Source organism: Chanodichthys erythropterus, chromosome 22 (assembly GCF_024489055.1).
Source record: "Chanodichthys erythropterus isolate Z2021 chromosome 22, ASM2448905v1, whole genome shotgun sequence".
Classification (NCBI taxonomy): domain Eukaryota; kingdom Metazoa; phylum Chordata; class Actinopteri; order Cypriniformes; family Xenocyprididae; genus Chanodichthys; species Chanodichthys erythropterus.
The window spans coordinates 12,752,282-12,771,123 of record NC_090242.1 but is presented as its reverse complement, the minus strand read 5'-3'; the positions used below and the strand labels follow the sequence as shown (position 1 = coordinate 12,771,123).

At 35.2% G+C, this 18,842-nt stretch overlaps 3 protein-coding genes and 1 long non-coding RNA gene across 4 annotated transcripts in view; 3 read left to right on the top strand and 1 right to left on the bottom strand.

Moving 5' to 3' along the window:
* The first annotated feature begins 1,129 nt into the window (after positions 1–1,129).
* Positions 1,130–4,796, top strand: LOC137012210 (uncharacterized). Its single transcript, XM_067375350.1, has 14 exons — positions 1,130–1,147; positions 1,393–1,468; positions 2,003–2,075; positions 2,186–2,426; positions 2,671–2,746; positions 2,830–3,098; positions 3,212–3,307; positions 3,428–3,475; positions 3,563–3,636; positions 3,754–3,837; positions 3,941–4,146; positions 4,220–4,316; positions 4,398–4,560; positions 4,686–4,796. The coding sequence occupies exons 1-14, from the start codon at positions 1,130–1,132 to the stop codon at positions 4,794–4,796; spliced, it is 1,632 nt and encodes a 543-aa protein (XP_067231451.1).
* Positions 4,797–4,841: 45 nt separating this feature from the next.
* Positions 4,842–5,897, top strand: LOC137012979 (uncharacterized). The gene is made up of 3 exons (XR_010893641.1): positions 4,842–5,017; positions 5,110–5,236; positions 5,467–5,897. It is a non-coding gene; the product is annotated as an uncharacterized lncRNA (long non-coding RNA).
* Positions 5,898–6,362: 465 nt separating this feature from the next.
* On the bottom strand, positions 6,363–10,654 carry LOC137012978 (uncharacterized). The gene is made up of 7 exons (XM_067376518.1): positions 10,551–10,654; positions 9,130–9,791; positions 8,996–9,041; positions 8,711–8,802; positions 8,195–8,305; positions 7,425–7,701; positions 6,363–6,760 (listed from the first exon to the last, which is right to left on the bottom strand). The coding sequence occupies exons 1-7, from the start codon at positions 10,566–10,568 to the stop codon at positions 6,548–6,550; spliced, it is 1,419 nt and encodes a 472-aa protein (XP_067232619.1). The 5' UTR covers positions 10,569–10,654; the 3' UTR covers positions 6,363–6,547.
* A 5,072-nt stretch (positions 10,655–15,726) lies between these two features.
* Positions 15,727–18,842, top strand: part of nek6 (NIMA-related kinase 6) — a 16,596-nt gene continuing 13,480 nt past the window's right edge. Inside the window, exon 1 of the mRNA XM_067375630.1 lies at positions 15,727–15,855. The gene's annotated coding sequence lies outside the window, so the exon portion shown is untranslated. The remainder of the gene's footprint in view (positions 15,856–18,842) is intronic.

The window sequence follows — 18,842 nt, the reverse complement described above, 5'->3', positions numbered from 1 at the left end:
GCAAAGTTTTCACAGTATTTCACATGCATACAAACACATATAGCCTATACATGCAGTACACCCATATGCACACAGAAAAAACAGATGTGATAACAAGATTAACTAGGTTTAAATAAAGCATCCACATTCTGGAAAAAATGATGTTTGTTTATTCATCACTGGAGTGTGTGATGTTTGATTATTTTACCCTGGTTATATGGAAGTGGCGTGTGTGTACTCGTGTGTTTGCTTGTTTGTATGAGTGTGTGTGTGAGTAAAGTTTGTCCAGTGTAATTATCCCGATCCATACTGAGGTGATTGTGGTTTATATTGTGCAGTTACGAGCTGAGACTGAAGTCTGCCAGTTCTGGCGAGATTGACTGGAGTTAACACGGCCACAACATCAAAAAGAGAAAGAGATTCGCTGCTGTCTTTCTTCCATGACCGCACTGTTTTATTAGCTGCTAATGAAGTTTTGCATTGCAGAAAATATTTTCCGGAATTTCTCTTCGTTAAGATGTCTGTAAAATTATGCATAGTCATCGCATAGTCATTTTTTTTTATCCGGAATATGGAAAGAAGAAGAACGTGAAATAATGAAGGAGGGGTGGCTTGATTTGGATATTTTTTTGTATACTTAACATTTTATGCTTGTTGTGGTTTACCGCAACCAAGTGTGTGTGTGTGTGTTTGGTTTGTGTTCACGCATGTGTGCCTTTATGGATGGCAGATTACAGGACACGCTACTCTATGGCGTTTAAATAGAGTCAAAAGTCGCGCGCACAAAAACCACGAGCACGAGAATAAAGCCAAGCGCGCAAAACAGACCCACGAGAGGAAAATAACAACGCGAGAGCGCATCTGTGCACCCGCGAGCGCGCATTTGTACACCGCGAGCGCGCAGAACATTATTTGGGAGCGGAAATTCATACTGGCGCAAGCCCCTGCTGCCTAGCGCGCACAACTGCACATGAGCTCTCGCGCGACTACTCAACACTCGCTCGCTCCTCGAGTTGACTTTTGACACTTTGAGGGCGGGGCAATGACTTTTGTCTTCCCACCTGTGATTGGTCATTTGTAAAATCCAATCAACTACAATCTGCCGCCTCCCCTCCCCCCTTACAGCATTTTCGTCCAAGAATCCCCAAGAATGTCGGAGAAAAATGAGGTAAAACACAATGGCAAGCATTATTGTCCTTAATACCATAAATTGGGAATGGCCTACTTTGCAGAGCCTATTTGACAACAGCAGTAATATAAAATAAATGTATTTAATTGTTATGAAAATATTCTGCATACGTCTATTTTGGTTCTAAGTGATCAGTTCCATCATGTTCTTGGCTTTTCTTTTCTGTATAGTCAGCTCATAATTACGAAAGACTGATTATACACATATCTGTAAACTGTTATTAGGAAGAATTGCAGGAGGCAGCAAGAAAGGTCGTCTCACTGCTGCAAAGTGCCCTTTCCCGGCCTGCAACAAGAGACAGTGAGGATTGTTCTCATCCTTACCTATACTTACACTGATCTGCTTTTCTAAAAGATTGACAATTACATAATTTTGCACATTGATCATACAATGCATGATATTAAAGCAGCAATGTTATCACGATTTAATATAAAAGTAGTAGGGTAAGTGTAAACCTACATTTAAGTGTAAATGTGTAAGTGTAAAACTACATGTGCTTTTCGGAGATATTGGCATAAGGTAAACAATAGGTTAACATGTTTTCCTCTCAATTAATATATACTGTAGTAATGGCTTGATGACATGCATGTTTAAATGAATAATGTTAAAAGTCTCATGGGTAGACTTAGTACATATTTTGCTCATTTTATAACTGATTTAAAAATATAAAAATTGAGTTGCCTAAATAATGTATATACTGTATTATATTATTATTAACTGAGGGGTACAAATTTAAAAAGTCATTTTATGAGTCAAATATATCTGATTTGTAACATTTCTTTCCTAAAGTGGTAACATTTTTAGAAATGTGTTGCTTTGGTGTGTTTGAAAAAGGTTCTGCAGATTCTACAAACCACACTAGACAAGAAGTTCCACAGCAAAATACCTTGGAGCAGAACATGAAAAGGTTTGTCATATTGTTTTTATGGTCATTTTAACAATAAATTGTTGAATGTAGTGTTTAACATTGTTTTGTAAAATACATTTACGGTTTATGTTTTTTGTTTTGTTTTGCAGATCCTTCCCAGGACTGTTTGGAAAAACATTTGGGGAAAAAGTGACCAGGAAAAGAGGAACACACTCTAGCTTTACTGACATGAAAAGAAAACTACATACTGTAAAGTGTTTTGAAGTACAGTTCTACCTGGTAAACAAACACATGGAGAAGACACCAAAAGCTTCAGATGAGCTGACACTTCTACAAGCAGGGATGGGTCGGAGAACTATTACTGTCAAAGATGATTCTGACCATTCATGGGTAAGTTGTAGTTGAAAACTTCACTTGCACTTCGATGTTCATGTCAGACTTATGACTTGCATTATGTTTTTTATGTAAGTGCACCACCTAAATTCCTTTGCAGCTGTGCTCTGTTCATTTTGATGCCGGGGGCATTGCAGATATAATTATTGATCGCTAGACTAATATAACTTACCATATGTTATTAAAGAATTAAAAAAACGTATTTTTGTCAAAGTACTTACATTATATAAATTATGTACAGCTCTCCAGAAAACTCGAGGAGACATACCCTAAAATGACTGATTTGAATGGGGCATGGATGTTGTATAAGGCTGTTGGTAAGACTTTGAAACTTTCTATACATACTATCTCATGTGACCTCATGGCAAAGTGACTTTAAATATTATGTCCCTCCTTATAGGTGGATCTGGACAAAGAAAACTGTGTATTGTACCCCCTGAGGCAGAAGGTTATACAGGCGCTTACCTCAGTTCGGTTGCTCGTGGCAAGTCAGCACTATACATTGTGCCAGTGCAAGGAACACTTGATATGTCACCTCTTCCTTATTCTTCAAAGGAGTTTGAAAAAATGCCCAAAACAACATGTCGTAACTGTTACGAAAACATGCCAGTCCAGTTTTTAGCCGCACATGTGGCATCTTGTAAGACAGTGACACTCTCTGATGAAGAGGTGAGAAATATTTCTTTCATATTAAAACAATTAATTAATTAATTGCATATTTGTTGCCCCATGGCTAATAAAGTTATTTATTTATTTATTTAGTTTTTTTGGGTCTTTTGCAGACGACTTCTACATTTTCTACAGATGACAGTCCTGCCATGGACATAACTATGCAAAATTCCCCAGATAACACTTCCTCTATTGAAACATCTGTAACGGTAAATGTGTTTGTTTGATGCAGCAAATATAAAGTCTGTATGTCCTAAAAAGAAGTCATGTCACAGGTACTGTTATTCATCCAGTTCATACTTTAATATGTTTTTATTTTACATTTTAAGGACACCAACAATTTAAACCTTACTTCATGTGCCAAGGGTTCTGAGACAGTAAGAATAACTAATTCATTCCACTTGAATAATAGTAATAAAAATAATGATAATAATAATGTGTTTTATTACTACATACTACTTTAGACTGCCTGTCCCATTTGCGAGCAGTTGTACCCCAGTGACACTGTAGAATTCCATGCAAGCTACTGTGGTGAAAGGTATTTCATTTTTTCATTAATTATTTTTTAAGCTAGATTTCCAATAAAGGTTTTAACATGTTATGATAGTAACTGCACCTCTGCTTACAGAGTATTACTGTATATTTATTCCCACAGAGTTTTTGATGAAACAGAGGCCTTTGACACAGATAGAACTGAGATATGCCCAAAACGATTAAGGACACAGCAAGAGATTAAAAGGTACCTCAAACCCCAAATAGTTCATCAGAAGTTAACTGTTTTACATTAATAATGTGAAACATTCCAATTTCATGCTTTTTTTCTCTGCTCCCAATATTATTAGCATTGCTGATGTCATCAAAAGCCTTACTGAAAGGGTGGACGAAAGCAGCACCTTCAGCATTTGTGTTACCAGGGAACAGATGGTTGAAAGAGGCATTAAACAGTGGCAGCGGCAGAAAAAGTCTTCCCCTAAAAATGCCCTTAGAGTTACCTTTATTGGAGAGGCTGGCATTGACAATGGGGCGCTGAAGACAGAATTTTTAACTGGTTAGTTTTACAGTAATATAATTTATGGTTGATATCTATGAATTTATTGTTCTCTTTTTTCTTTTCTGAAAAGAAATGATGTCAGGAATAGAGAAGCGTTTTTTTGAGGGTGGGGATGGTGGCAAAAACCCCAAGTACTCAATTACAGACTTGGACAAACATAACTTCAAGTAGGTTATTTAAATTTCACACTTATTTGCCAATGTTAGTTTTTTACGATTATTGTTGACATGACAAACCATTTTATGCAGGGTTATTGGAGAGATATTTGCTGTCAGCATCGCACAGGGAGGACCGCCACCAAACTTCTTTTCGCAGTGGTGTTACAAGTATATATCTACTGGAGAAGTGGATCAGGAAGCAATAACTGAAAGAGACATTACTGACCCTGAAGTCTTGGAACTAATTAAAGAGGTAACTCATTTAAGTATGGAAAATGGCTTTTAAAGTTAAATTATTTGTTAAATTGTTAAGGTAGTGGAATTTTTTTTGCCTATAAGGATTAAAAATTAAAATACTTTTTGTGTTTTTTTTCAAAGATTAAGGCAGCTGACAACACAACTGTCATGGAGTTCACAGACAGAATTTTGTCATGTGGTTATACAGGGGCAGTGTCTTTTGAAAAAAAGAAGAGATTGTGCGGTATATGACATTTTATTGTAGGTTATTGGTCTTGATTTTTAATTCAGATACTCATTTTTTTCTTCAATTATCTTTGTATTATAGCTCTGTGGTTCTACACTCTACAGTGAGGTTACTTCCCATGCTACAACAAATTGCCTCTGGATTGAAACTGTATGACCTCCTTAGCTTGGTACAAGAAGAAACTGACATTTGCAGGCAGCTGTTTGTTCCAGGATCTTTTTGCAAGGTAAATATAAATACCACCCAATAGATAACTTGCTGAATCAGTAAATGTTTTTAAATATAATTGTCTAACTTTCTTCATTTTGTAAATTTAAGGTGGATGCTGATTTTCTGATGAAATCACTATCACCTTCATTTAGTGAGACGGGTACAATGAGGCGTGCAAGGGAGTCCAAAGTAGTCAACTTTCTGCAGGACTATTTACAGGACATGGAGGATGAAGGTGACTAATTTATACAAATTATTAATGTTTTCACATTACAGTTAAAACTGTTCTCATTACATTGTTATGGTTATGATTTTTTTCTTGAAACTGGATTTAAAAAGATTTGTTTTTTAACTAAAGCCAATTTGTCAAAAGTTGTAGTGCTAAAACTTATTCCATTGTAATATTTTTAACTGCAATTTACTGTAAGGTAAAATCTCTCAACTGATTTTTAATCACTTTCTCAGGAGAGAGCAAAGACGACAGAGACAACAGACCTGAGGAGGAGAGTATGGGTGAAGAGGACAAGGCAGAAAAACATACCAACACACACATTAATGTTAGCAAGTTTTGCCAATGGCTGACAGGACAATCTCATATTCCCTTAAGTCATGCAGACCGTGAGAACTTTAAAATTGTCATTGAATTTGACCACGACTGCAGTGTGCGCTATGGTACACACACAATCTGTTATCCTGTAGTTAATGCATGTTCCCGCTCAGTCACATTCCCAATTGCACACCTGAGTTGCACATACATGGAATTCAAAAATGTAATCTCACAGGCCATTACCCATGGCTATGAATTTGGACGCATTTAGGAAAATGCAGACTGTAAAAATGTTCAAATTGTCATGGAATTTGACCATGACTGCAATGTGCATTATTGTACACACAGTATCTGTTATCCTGTAGTTAAAGTGGTAGTTCACCCTTCAAATGAAAATTATATGATTATGTACTCACCCTCATGTAATTTTAAACCTTAAACCCGTTTTTGTTAATGATGGTAACCACACAGTTGGCAGCAGCCATAGTAGGAAAAACGAATGCTATGGAAGTCAATGGCTGCCACCAGCTGTGTGGTTACCATTGATAACTGAAAAGTCTAGCTTTGTGTTTAACAAAATAAAGTAACTCGTGCAGATTTAAAACTACATGAAGTTTAGTAAGTAATCACAGAATTATCATTTAATGAGTGAACTGTCACTTTAATGCATGTTCTTGCTCAGTCACGTTCCTAATTGCACACCTGAGTAGCACATATAGGGATTTCATAAATCTAATCTAAGCTCACATGATGAGTTATTGTGCAAGTTTATGAAGTGATGTTTGTGAATTCCAACACATAAGTACAAGTTGTATGCATTCAAAATGTTTTATTGTTACTGTATATGTTTACAGTGTATGCAGTACCAAAGCATAAGTGTTTTCTTCTTAAAGAATGTTCATGTACTTCAGCTTCAAATGTTTACATGCTTATTACATGTACTAGAAAATAAAAAAAGTTGCAAACTTAAAGCGTCCATGTATTCACTGAAATGTATCTTTATGTCCGTAGTCGTTTTATGTGTTCATAGCAGATTATGTAGAGCTGTTCATCATTAATGTTCAGATCCAGTGGATCAACCAAACTATGTAGTTCATTCATCATTTCTGCAGTCATAGGGCTCTCATATTCAGGTACGACAACACCGCTTTCTGATTCAAGATGATCAAAGTCAGCAGCAGTCTCCCAGTCAATGTCAGGCTCTTGTATGGCCTAGAAATTTTCAATAAGACAACAATTCAATGTACAGTCAGGTCCATGAATATTGGGACATCGACACAATTCTAACATTTTTTGCTCTATACACCACCACAATAGATTTGAAATGAAATGAACAAGATGTGCTTTAACTGTAGACTGTCAGCTTTAATTTGAGCATTTATATCCAAATCAGGTGAACAGTGTAGGAATTACAACAGTTTGCATATGTGACTCCCACTTGTTAAGGGACCAAAAGTAATGGGACAGAATAATAATTGTAATTGGGATAATGAGGGAATAACACACACCTGGCCATGGAACAGCTGAGAAGCCAATTGTCCCATTACTTTTGGTCCCTTAACAAGTGGGAGTCACATATGCAAACTGTTGTAATTCCTACACTGTTCACCTGATTTGGATATAAATGCTCAAATTAAAGCTGACAGTCTACAGTTAAAGCACATCTTGTTCATTTCAAATCTATTGTGGTGGTGTATAGAGCCAAAAATGTTAGAATTGTGTCGATGTCCCAATATTTATGGACCTGACTGTATTTACAATTCAATGCCATTGTAATATTTATTATAGGTTATCTATATTATATATCATAATGACATTGTCTTATCAAATTATAGTCATCATATTTTGCTTCTTAAAAATGAATTTGTACTCTTACCTCAGGGTTATCAGAATCTACAGCAGTGTTAAGCATCCGTGCAATCTCCCAAATCTGTGTTGGAGACCGGTTTCTCTCAGTGCGTAGAGGATGGTGGTTCCAGCCTTCAATAAATACCTCCAAGTCTCGTTTGAGTCTTGGAAGAAATGCAAAGTGTACACAGAATATGTCATCCGTACATGAAATGTCCAGGAGGCCATCTTCTTCAAGAGAGTGTAGAAGATTGTAGTATTTTGATGACACAGAGATCCAGACGTCTCGCCATAACCGCTCTATTCTGTTGGGGGATCCAATGAGTAATCACTGTTACCATGTAGGAAAACATGACGTTTTATCAAACATGCAATAATTTTAAAACGGAACAAAACCTTATATTGCAAGTATGTGGTAGAATGTGTTCTGTAATGTTACATCCAAAGTTTACACTGCTAACACTTGTTATATCATGAAAATTTAATGTTAGTAAAAGTAACTCAAACTGTTACTGTTTCTATGACTAGATAGTAGTTTTTATGTTGTGGAGGAACACTGTCCTATGGTGTCACAGTGACATTTGATAAAAACTTAATATACAATTAGCATAAGACAGATTTATCTTAATTGTTTAAGTGACAAACAACATGAGAGATTCAATGTAACACCATATGGCACATTTATGGCGCATTTGTCATATGTATAAATAAATACGGATACATCAGAATGAAACAATAAAATGTGATGAGGATACGCCTTAATACCAGGAAAACTGAGAATAAAATAAGAAGCATTACCTTTGGTTGTGGATACTTTTTCCTGAGATGAAGCTCCCCCGATTATTGCCACGGACAGTGAACATAAACCGAGCAATATCCACATTCTCCACTCCCTGGTCAGCTCTTACCCTTAAATTACAACAATAATAGTGAAATTAAAAGAAACAGTTCATACATTGGATTATGGCTCTGACAAATAAAGATTATCCTCAAGTAATAAAATAACTTTTTAAAGATAATGTATACCAAGAAAGTGGGATGGGCAAAGAATTTACCACGAGTAAACTACTAAACTAAATAAACTACTCAAGGAAACAATAGAATGCTGTTGTCCAGTAAAAGAAGGAGATGCAACAAAAAATGCCAATGTTTGTCAATGTTTTTTAAAGACATTTTGCTTTGAGGAAACTAGTTAAACTGATTATAAAGCTCTTGTACACTCTAATTTATCTAACAGCTTTTAATCATTAAAATTTTTCTCATATTATTTACACAGAGAAAAGTGCAGCTTTGTAACAATTTAAAGTACATTACCTTGAGGGTAAACCATGCCGATGAGTTGCCTCCAAAAAGAATGAAAATGCTGTGGAAGCACGGTTATTTGTGGCTGCATTCAAGTACAATATCTACAAAGTAAAACATACAGTAAATCAGATTAAAATGGTAAACCATTAAAAAAATATTGTGTGTGTGTGTGTGTGCCAATTACCCATCAAATATTAGTTAAGTCATTGTGGATTTTAATTGATGACTAGTAACAAAGGTTTTAAATGTGTTTACTGACTACATAATGTTGACCAAATGTTAGCCAGTAGTTACCTTTCTGGAGAACCCATCCACTCCTCCAAATATCACAATATTGTATCTGTGAAGAAATTAAGTAATATACATTATTGATATAGTTATTAAACATGCAAATCTATTCATATGTTAAACATGACTTTAATGCAAACCTAATTAGCTTGTGATTTGTGTCCACATGTACCAGGGACAAGGGCCCTGGAACAGAGTACACTCGGCGCACAACACAGCCAAGACTTGATAACCTTGAGATAATACCCATTGAATCAACCCTATGCATAGAGGCTGCAATTCTTCTCCACTGAACTCGGTAGCCCATAGACTCCAGTCTTCCTCTGACCATCCTGTAGCCTGAATTTGGTAAAGCGTTCTTCACAGAAGCAACCAAACTGTCAAGTTCTTCATCACTGATGGAACTATACATGTCACGGACAGAAAGCTCATAGTCTCTCATGCGTCTGAAAATCGTGCTTTTTGAAACGCCCATCAATGTGGCTATGCAACTCACAGGAAGTTGAGCCTGTAGCATGTATTTTAAGCGTTGTTCCTCAACCAAAATTTTTGGTCGTCCTGTGGTGATAGCAACTTCCACTCTGACACATGGTGCTGGATGTTCCACTTGTGCCCGTATAAGCTCAAAGAGCTCTTGCAAAGCCTGGGTGATAGCAGGGGGTACTTGTATGTGACTGGACAGGGCCTCCAGAATATACAGCTCCTGACGACACAGAAACTCCAGATAATCTAAATCCAGTGGTGTTGTGCTGAAGGCCTGTTGCAACTTGTGTAAAAGATTTTCCAAAAAGTGGTGTCTTAGCTATTGACAGAACAAAGAATAATTAATGAGATGTTAAGATACCATGTCACTGTTGTGATAAACACACTTCAAAAGTTGAAAGGGTTACATTATCTCTACTCATCCTTTGATTCCAGGAAAGTATCAAAAATTAGATAATGAGCATCAAAGTTTGATTTTACTTACTAATTTCCCTATTTCAAACATGGTCTTAGTAGTAAATATATCAAAATTATTTTCTTAATTGTTTGCATATAGGATGATAGAAAACATCAAAACACAAAAAACTTCACATTTTTACACTTTTTACAGGGTCACATAGACCATCAGCAGAAAAATGCTTTTAGTGATGTAACTATGTTATTAAGTTTCACTAATACCGTTTGTAATGTGTTCTAATCATTTTATAAACGGCATTACGATAATAGCAATAGGGGTCGGTGCTGTGGTTTGAATAAATCACAAAGATTGCATTTTCGCTGCTTTGTTTAGTAAATTAGCATACTAGCTTTGTTTAGTAGCTAGAAACGCTACTCAGCCATGATTTATTTACTGTATATTGTCAATGTAGGTCAAAACTAACCTTTAACATCCTACATTTATGGGTTAGCCAGCTTTATCTTAAATTAGCTTATCTTTTTTAGTCGTTAAGGTCCTATACAAACTATTCAAGATGATTTTATCTACATGCATTAGGCAGAAAACAAAATAAGTACAATACAATATCATATATTGAATATATAGCACTGGAAACACAAATACTTTTAAAAATTAAATTACCTGCTCCGGGTCCGACATAATGGTTCCGAAAAACGTGCCTTGTCCTAGTCCTGCTACATGTTTAAACAAGAGAGAAACTGATTAAACAAATGACCAATCACAGGTGGGAAGACAAAAGTCATTGCCCCGCCCTCAAAGTGTCAAAAGTCAACTCGAGGAGCGAGCGAGTGTTGAGTAGTCGCGCGAGAGCTCATGTGCAGTTGTGCGCGCTAGGCAGCAGGGGCTTGCGCCAGTATTCATTTCCGCTCCCAAATACTGTTCTGCGCGCTCGCGGTGTACAAATGCGCGCTCGCGGGTGCACAGATGCGCTCTCGCGTTGTTATTTTCCTCTCGTGGGTCTGTTTTGCGCGCTTGGCTTTATTCTCGTGCTCGTGGTTTTCGTGCGCGCGACTTTTGACTCTATTTAAACGCCATACTACTCATTCCCACAGATCAGATTTACAGAAACTAGCCTAATATGACCTACACACACACACACACCCTACACTAAACCTACCCAAAGCATTTTTAATAATACATTATTTAGTATGTTTTTAAGTCATTTTAATTACGAGGACTCAGGAAATGTCCTCAATAACCACGTTTGCCATGTCATTAGCTTTACAAATTTGTCTTCATAAGTCATATAAACAAGCACACACACACTTACATGTATTAATTATTATTTATTTATTTATTTATTTATTTTTATCTTGGTGTGGTTTAAAGGTTAAGTTCACCCAAAAATTAAAATTCTGTCATGTATTACTCACCCTCATGGCGATCCACATCCGTAAGACCTTTGGAACACAAATTAAGATATTTTTGTTGAAATGCGATGTGAGGCCTCCATAGCCAGCAATGACTTTTCCTCTCTCAAGATCCATTAATATACTAAAAACATATTTAAATCGGTTCATGTGAGTACAGTGGTTCAATATTAATATTATAAAGCGGCGAGAATATTTTTGGTGCGGCAAAAAAACAAACAAAATAACTTATTTAGTGATGGCCGATTTCAAAACACTGCTTCAGGAAGCATTGCAGCGTGAATCTTTTGTGTCGAATCAGCGGTTCGGTTCGACACACTGATTCATTATGCTCCGAAGCTTCTTGAAGCAGTGTTTTGAAATCGTCCATCACTATATGAGTCGTTATTTTAATTTTTTTTTTTGCGCACCAAAAATATTCTCGTCTCTTTATAATATTAATATTGAACCACTGTACTCACATGAACTGATTTAAATATGTTTTTAGTACCTTTATGGATCTTGAGAGAGGAAATGTCATTGCTCCCTATGCAGGCTTCACTGAGCCATTGGATTTCAACTAAAATATATTAATTTGTGTTTCTAAAGATTAACGAAGGTCTTACAGGTTTGGAACGACATGAGGGTGAGTAATAAATGACATTATTTTCATTTTTGGGTGAACTAACCCAACTTTTTAGTAAATTTTAGCCTTAGGCTATTACACAAAATGTGTATTATACTAAAGTGGTTAATGTGATTTTTCTAATACACACTAACGTGTAACTTTGGGCTCGGCAAGATTTTAAAACACAATAAAAACAGTAAAATTGTTCAATATTATTAGGCTACAAACTGAAATAAATGTTTTGTACTTTAATATATTTTAAAATGTAATTTATACTTGTGATGGTGAAGCTGAATTTTCAGCATCATTACTCCAGTCTTCAGTGTCACATGATCCTTTAGAAATCATTTCTAATATGCTGATTTGCTGCTCAAAAACATTTCTTATTATTATCAATGTTGAAAACAGTTGTTCTGCTTAATATTTTTGTGAAAACTGTAATACATTTTTTTCATGATTTCTTTGATTAATAGAAAGTTCAAAAGAACACTATAAATGTCTTTACTAATGTTTCATCTATTTAATGTTGAATAAAAGTATCAATTTCTTTTTTTTAAATCTATATTAATGACTGTATTCATGTGCTCCAAATAATAAAATGATAACGCTATCTTTTGCCCAAAAACCATCCTGACACGTCATTGATAGGTTCTTTGACCAATTTTTTGTTTTCTGTCTGAGTCCTCGAGGGGGCGCTACTGAATTTCAAATTACTAAAATGCCAGATGATTGCTAAAGAAAGAGTCATCAAACACACATCCATTCATAGTTCCTCCGTAGACACACACACACACAATGAAAAAGCAGAAGTCCTCCACACACTCTCTACAGTTTTATGTCACTTTTTAAAAACAGATCTTTGCCACTTCCTCCAGCAGCACGCGTGCCAAACACGACTGTATCTGCAACAGCAAACCTTTGACATGGTGGCTGTGAGTGCATGTGTGTTAATGCAGACACGTGTCTGAAAGGTATTTGCTCATAATTTCCCCACAAGAATGTCAACTATTCAGGTTGAAAGTGAGTGTTTGCATTTGTGCGTGCGAGAGGTTAGCGATACAGCAAACTCTAGAGGGAGGTGGGTCAGCTTTCCATTAACCATAGCAGGCCACATGAAAAGTCTGGGGGTTTTGCTGTTGTACTGTTTTTGCACATGGGGTTATACTGAAACAATGTCGTCATGACACTGTTATAGAATATGAACTTGTCTGAATTACCCATTCTAAAGGTCAGGTTTGGCGTATGGGACATATTTGACTCTTTAGAGCTCCAAAAAATGTTTAAAAGTCACATAATATGTGCAATCTATACCAGAAATATAAATTCTGGAAATTCAATACCCAGCATGTGGTATCATCCTACAATATATTTTTCTCTGCCATCAGTGAATTTTGTAAATATTTAATAAAAAGAGTGTATGTGCAATTTTCCTAGGATCTTGTATTTTTCACATTCTTTTTTGTTGATTAAAATCTATTGTTATTATCTTAGAGACAGCATCTTTATGTGTAAATCAAATAGAAGAAAAATTAGAAATATAAAAATCAACAATTATTATTGTGATTAGGTGGTGGTGATGTTGTCACATTTAAAGGCCCGCTGAAATGTCTTGGAACACGCAGCATTATTTGATGTGTTGACGTAATTTCAACTGAAACAGGAAGATAAGATTGGTTTTTAGATAACCAATAGCGTTTTGTTTATATCACAGCTCGGCCAGAACCATTAAACTCAGTAAAACCTATGTTTCCTTTTAATATCTAACAGTTTCTCCTCCTAATCTCCTCTTTATTACAGCATTCTGTGCAGAATTTAAATGGGTCTGATACCTTTCGTGGTCTGAGCCAACTCGCGGATATGATCCGCTCTGTGCTCTCATGTCCCTGGGCCAGAGCAGACTGTGTTCGCGCTGCAGCGGTTCACGTTATACTAACGCAAAAAAGGACTTCATTCGTGTCAATGGAAAGCATATTTACACTGTTTGAATTGTTCCCTATTCTCTATATAGTGCACTATGTGACATTCACCATGTAGAAAGTAGTAAATGTGTGAACAAATGACCGACTTCAGCCACATCTTGATCTGTTAATAGCAAAGTCCCTTTAAGACAAGTCATTTCACTCAGCGGCCATCTTTGAAATGCCTCTCGGGCATCCAAGTGCAGTTCCTATCTCTTTGAATGGGAAACAAAGATTCTCCGAAGCTGTTTGCCAAGCTTTCGATTAAATTTCATATTTGAAATCACCAATGAAATCTGACAACAACTGTCTCATAAATTTTGTTTCTAAATGCTCGAATCATGACAAAAAACTGTATTTTTTTTAGGCTGGATCAAGCTAATGCGCATGCGCAGTCCTAAACGCGCATCTCTTGTGCCTCGTTTCGGATGCGTGCGTCTGACTGTTTCAATAGGAACCGGAGCTTCTAACGGCCGCTGCAGTGACACGATGACTTTACCAATCGGCGATTGGCTCTTATTTAGAAGGCGGGACTTATTCCGCCATATTGCACGTTGCACTTCCTCCCATTCAAAACAATACAAGTGACGCGTCTTGTGTTATTCTATAGTCTTTGTTGATAGTGTAGGAGGGGGCGGGACCTCAGATTCTAAAGAGCATTTGATTGGACAGAAGATCTGATGGGAAGCTGAAGTGCGATATGATGTAATAAAAATCCATAATCCATTTAAGTTTTGAATGCTTATATCCCTAAATGCAAATTTTGTCATTGTTTTGGAAAACACCAGCTTATTCATAACACCAAGGCTAACATATTCATGCTAAAATCTAAAAAACTTTTCAGGGGGACTTTAAAGGAACACTCCACTTTTTTTGAAAATAGGCTCATTTTTCAACTCCCCTAGAGTTAAACAGTTGAATTTTACCGTTTTTGAATCCATTCAGCCGATCTCCGGGTCTGGCGGTACCACTTTTAGCATAGCTTAGCATAGCACCCATGGTACAGCAGCAAAGTTCCTTGATTATTATGCCGGAATGAGAGTATAGTTCCTAGCCATATCGGCCTAGAAAATCGCAACTTTTCATTTTCCGCCAGTCTTAGTACACGATGTAACTACAGAAGAGTCAAGTTTTAAATAGGAAAAATATTGAAACTTTTTGGTCATTTTTGAGCGAGATGCTAACGGTCTAATCAGATTCAATGAACTATGCTAAGCTATGCTAAAAGTCGTATCATCTGAATGGATTAGAAAACGGTAAAACTCAACTGTTAAATTTTAGGGGAGTTGAAAAATGAGCCTATTTTTTTTTTTTTTAAAATGGAGTGTTCCTTTAAATAAACATTTTATAAATTAAATATTTATGTAATACAAATATACATAATTTTTTTTTAAAAAGATAAAAATGAGGCATTCAATAACTGATCTTACAATAAATGTTTTATACTTTTTATACTTACAAAAAAGTTTTATACTTTTTTTACTTGTTCATATTGATAAAAAAATCTAATAATTATTTTTATTTATATTTTATATAAATAAATACAAATATTTTCTATTTTCAAAGGGGATAAAACGTAATTGGGTGTTTTACATGAACTTTTTTTCATAAGATTATGATTATTATTGTGATAGAATTGTCACATTTAAATTAAAATAATGTAAAAAAAAAAAAGAAAAGAGCTATTATTGAACTACTTAAATTATTATTTTTGTGATCATTTTAAATAAAGTCAATAATAAAACCATGAAATAATTATTGGACTACTTATTATTGTTAAAAATCCCAATTACATTTTCCCCCCTTGGGGTCTCATAGGCAGAAAGTGAAGGACACGAGTGTTTTACTGCAGTCACAGATCACAGCCATGTGATGCGCGGGGTGTGACTCAAACTTGCGTGGCCCGTGACATTAGTGAGTCTGGAAACTGACCAAAGGGGCTTCGCAACATTTTTCAGCCCTGTAAATGTATCAGACACAGCTGTGGAGAGGTAAGTGGAACTACTGCGTGACTTTTAACCCAATTTATTAAAAACACGATGCTCGTGACGCTCGCGCGCCTCGCAATAAGGTGTTAGTTGCACAACGTGTTCATGTAGAAGAGAAATTTCGCACCAAATTATTCTTGTGGTGCACAATGTCGCTGTAGTGCAGTAAAAAAGACAGAGAATCTCAACAAACACAGTGCTATCTCGTTCCTTTGGATTAAACTGACATGAAACGGCGCAAAACAGGCAGTGCGAATATTGCATATGCTTTAGTTCACGTCTACTGCTCTTGCGCGGAAAATAGATCTGTTTTGAAAGTTCATGCATCTGTTTTTCTTCGTATTAGGGCCTAGTTCCGCTCATTCATATCTTTCCAGAAGCTTTAATGAACTTAAAACAATCATATCAAACTGTAAATGTTGTGCAAGGGAAATGAGCAAGTATAAAGGAAACATTGAAATGCTCCTCTAGTTTAACGGGAACACCCACCTTCACACTGTAACTTCGATTATATTTGCAAATATAACTTACAACTCCGAATGAACACTTGCATGCGATCATGGTTCTTTTTTTATGGTAATAAGTCGCTTTTAATGTTCAGTTATTTGTATGATTGTTTTACATAGCGCTTGTTTTTTATAAGGAAAAGCTGCAGTTTGACTCCGCCCACACACACTGTTTGTTTGTATCCATTCACGTGTTTTTGGACACAAAGTAGCGTTTTTCTCCCTTTTTATTAAGATGACTCATACAAGATGACAATTACAGGCAACATGTTAAACAAAAAACACTGCATGCTAGCAATGAACAGCAATTAAATATTTATGTAATAAATATTTAATATCAAATATTTTTAAATAGATAAATAGAAATTAGGCGTTCAGTAACTGCTCTTACAGTAAAACAAAAGATTTGTATTCTTTTTTAATTGTTCATAATGATATATAAAAATATATTTATATTTTATATAAATAAATACAACTCTTTTATATTTTCAAATGCGATATTGGACATTGTTTGAACATTTTAGGTTAAAATTGATACACAGCTAATTTACAATAGACTTGTCACATCAGGTCAAGTGTTTGCAGTGTTTCATCTTAATGTCAAGATGTTAGACTATACAAATGTATTATTTAAGGTTGCATTGAATATATGCATGTGATTGATCACTTCATAAACTAACTGTACATTTTGTTGTTTTCATCGAGGCACAGAAGATCAGTGCCAAACAAGTCAAACATGTTGGTTTTTGTGACAGATAACTATGCAGTAGTAATGCGGGCTTCTTTCACCAAACCATATTATATTGTCATGCAGGTCTCTTTTTTTATCAGACTTTTGTGTGGGTTTCTGTGCATGCTCAGGGTTTTTTGGAAGTGAGATTGTGGATGTGTCGGGGGTTTTTGCTTTTGAGACAGAGTTGTTAGATCTGTAGCATTTGATCGAGCGGAAACACATGACTCAGTTGAGTTAGAGGAAGATAGACTGCTCAAACTCGCGCAGGTCACTTCCTCAAGACCACCACCAATCTTAAATCTGTTATCCTTAATCCTGACAATGAAGTATCTATCTATCTATCTATCTATCTATCTATCTATCTATCTATCTATCTATCTATCTATCTATCTATCTATCTATCTATCTATCTATCTATCTATCTATCTATCTATCTATCTATACCCTAAAAATATATCCTGTTAATTTTACTGTAAAAGAAAAAAAAAAAGAAACATCAGTTGTGGTAGCTGAAATTCACTGTAAAAAAATTATACAATGTGAATTGAATGAAAACATAACTTTATATATATATATATATATATATATATATATATATATATATATATATATATATATATATATATATATATATATATATATATATATATATATATATATATATATATATATATATATATATAGCCTATATATATATATATATATATATAGCCTATATATATTTTATGATTTGGTGATTTCGTATGAATCCATACATGTTAATTAGTTTTTTTTGTTTTTAAATGTAACTATTTCATAAGGTTCTGATTTCTTATGAATTTGTATAATGTGAATTTTACCGAAATGTGTGACTTTTTTGAAAAATTTAACTTGGAGATTTCGTATGAGTTTGTACAATTTAAATTGTATGAAAACATGATTTTTTTTAAAAACGTAGGCCTAACTATTTTTCATGAAGTGGCGATTTCGTATGAATTTATACAAATTGATATGAATTAGTCACCAATTTATCAAAACATAAATTAGTTAAAGTAAAATAAAAAAAAAGTTTAATATATTTTTTGTAGTGTATTGACTGTACAGTGTATACTAAACATTTTCTCATACAGAAGTCACAAACTAGACACTGTGTACATACTATACAGTTTTTAATATCAAATTTTAAACATAGCCATTGTGATATAATTTCTGTGTAAATAGAAGTAGGAAGAAAACGCTTGTCGGGTTTCTAAGTATTCGAAGTATTCTCGGGTTTCTAAGAAAATTGTGAATTACCTCGTCCTCTAACCCATCTGAAAATACAAACCGAAAGCACACTTAACACATGTGGTGTGTGGTGTGTGTTGCACATCCAGATGCGTGTCTTTGTTAAAATGTTCTGGTGTGTGTGTCAGAGAAGAGTGGCACTGTTGCAAATGGTAGGATAGAATTCTTCCTCTGCATTTTTCTTCACATGAATGGAAGGAAATTGGTACAGGGCCGCCGCCTCCTTCCCCTCCACAGAATCTCTCTTTCATTGTTTTTTTCTTTTCTTCTTTTTATGGGGGCAGAAAATAACTTGTTAGTTTATTTATTTGAACAAGACAGATATGTGCTGTGTAGTGTGAGATATTTCAATAGTAGCAACATGACTATACTCAGTTTACACAGTCCTTCAGTCTGTTCTGTATTAGTTTTTTGTGTCTTTTCTAACTAATTTGCACTGGTTTTCCAGTAATGGATGATGAGAAATCAAAGTCCATTGGAATTAT

Bases quoted from the DNA above. Each gene is read 5' to 3' on its own strand.
- LOC137012210 (XM_067375350.1), top strand. The intron at 3,637-3,753 runs GTATTTCATTTT...TTATTCCCACAG, and splicing joins GCAAGCTACTGTGGTGAAAG to AGTTTTTGATGAAACAGAGG. The intron at 4,317-4,397 runs GTAGGTTATTTA...CATTTTATGCAG, and splicing joins TTGGACAAACATAACTTCAA to GGTTATTGGAGAGATATTTG.
- LOC137012978 (XM_067376518.1), bottom strand. The intron at 8,306-8,710 runs GTAATGTACTTT...TTGTAATTTAAG, and splicing joins CGGCATGGTTTACCCTCAAG to GGTAAGAGCTGACCAGGGAG. The intron at 6,761-7,424 runs GTAAGAGTACAA...GAAAATTTCTAG, and splicing joins TAGATTCTGATAACCCTGAG to GCCATACAAGAGCCTGACAT.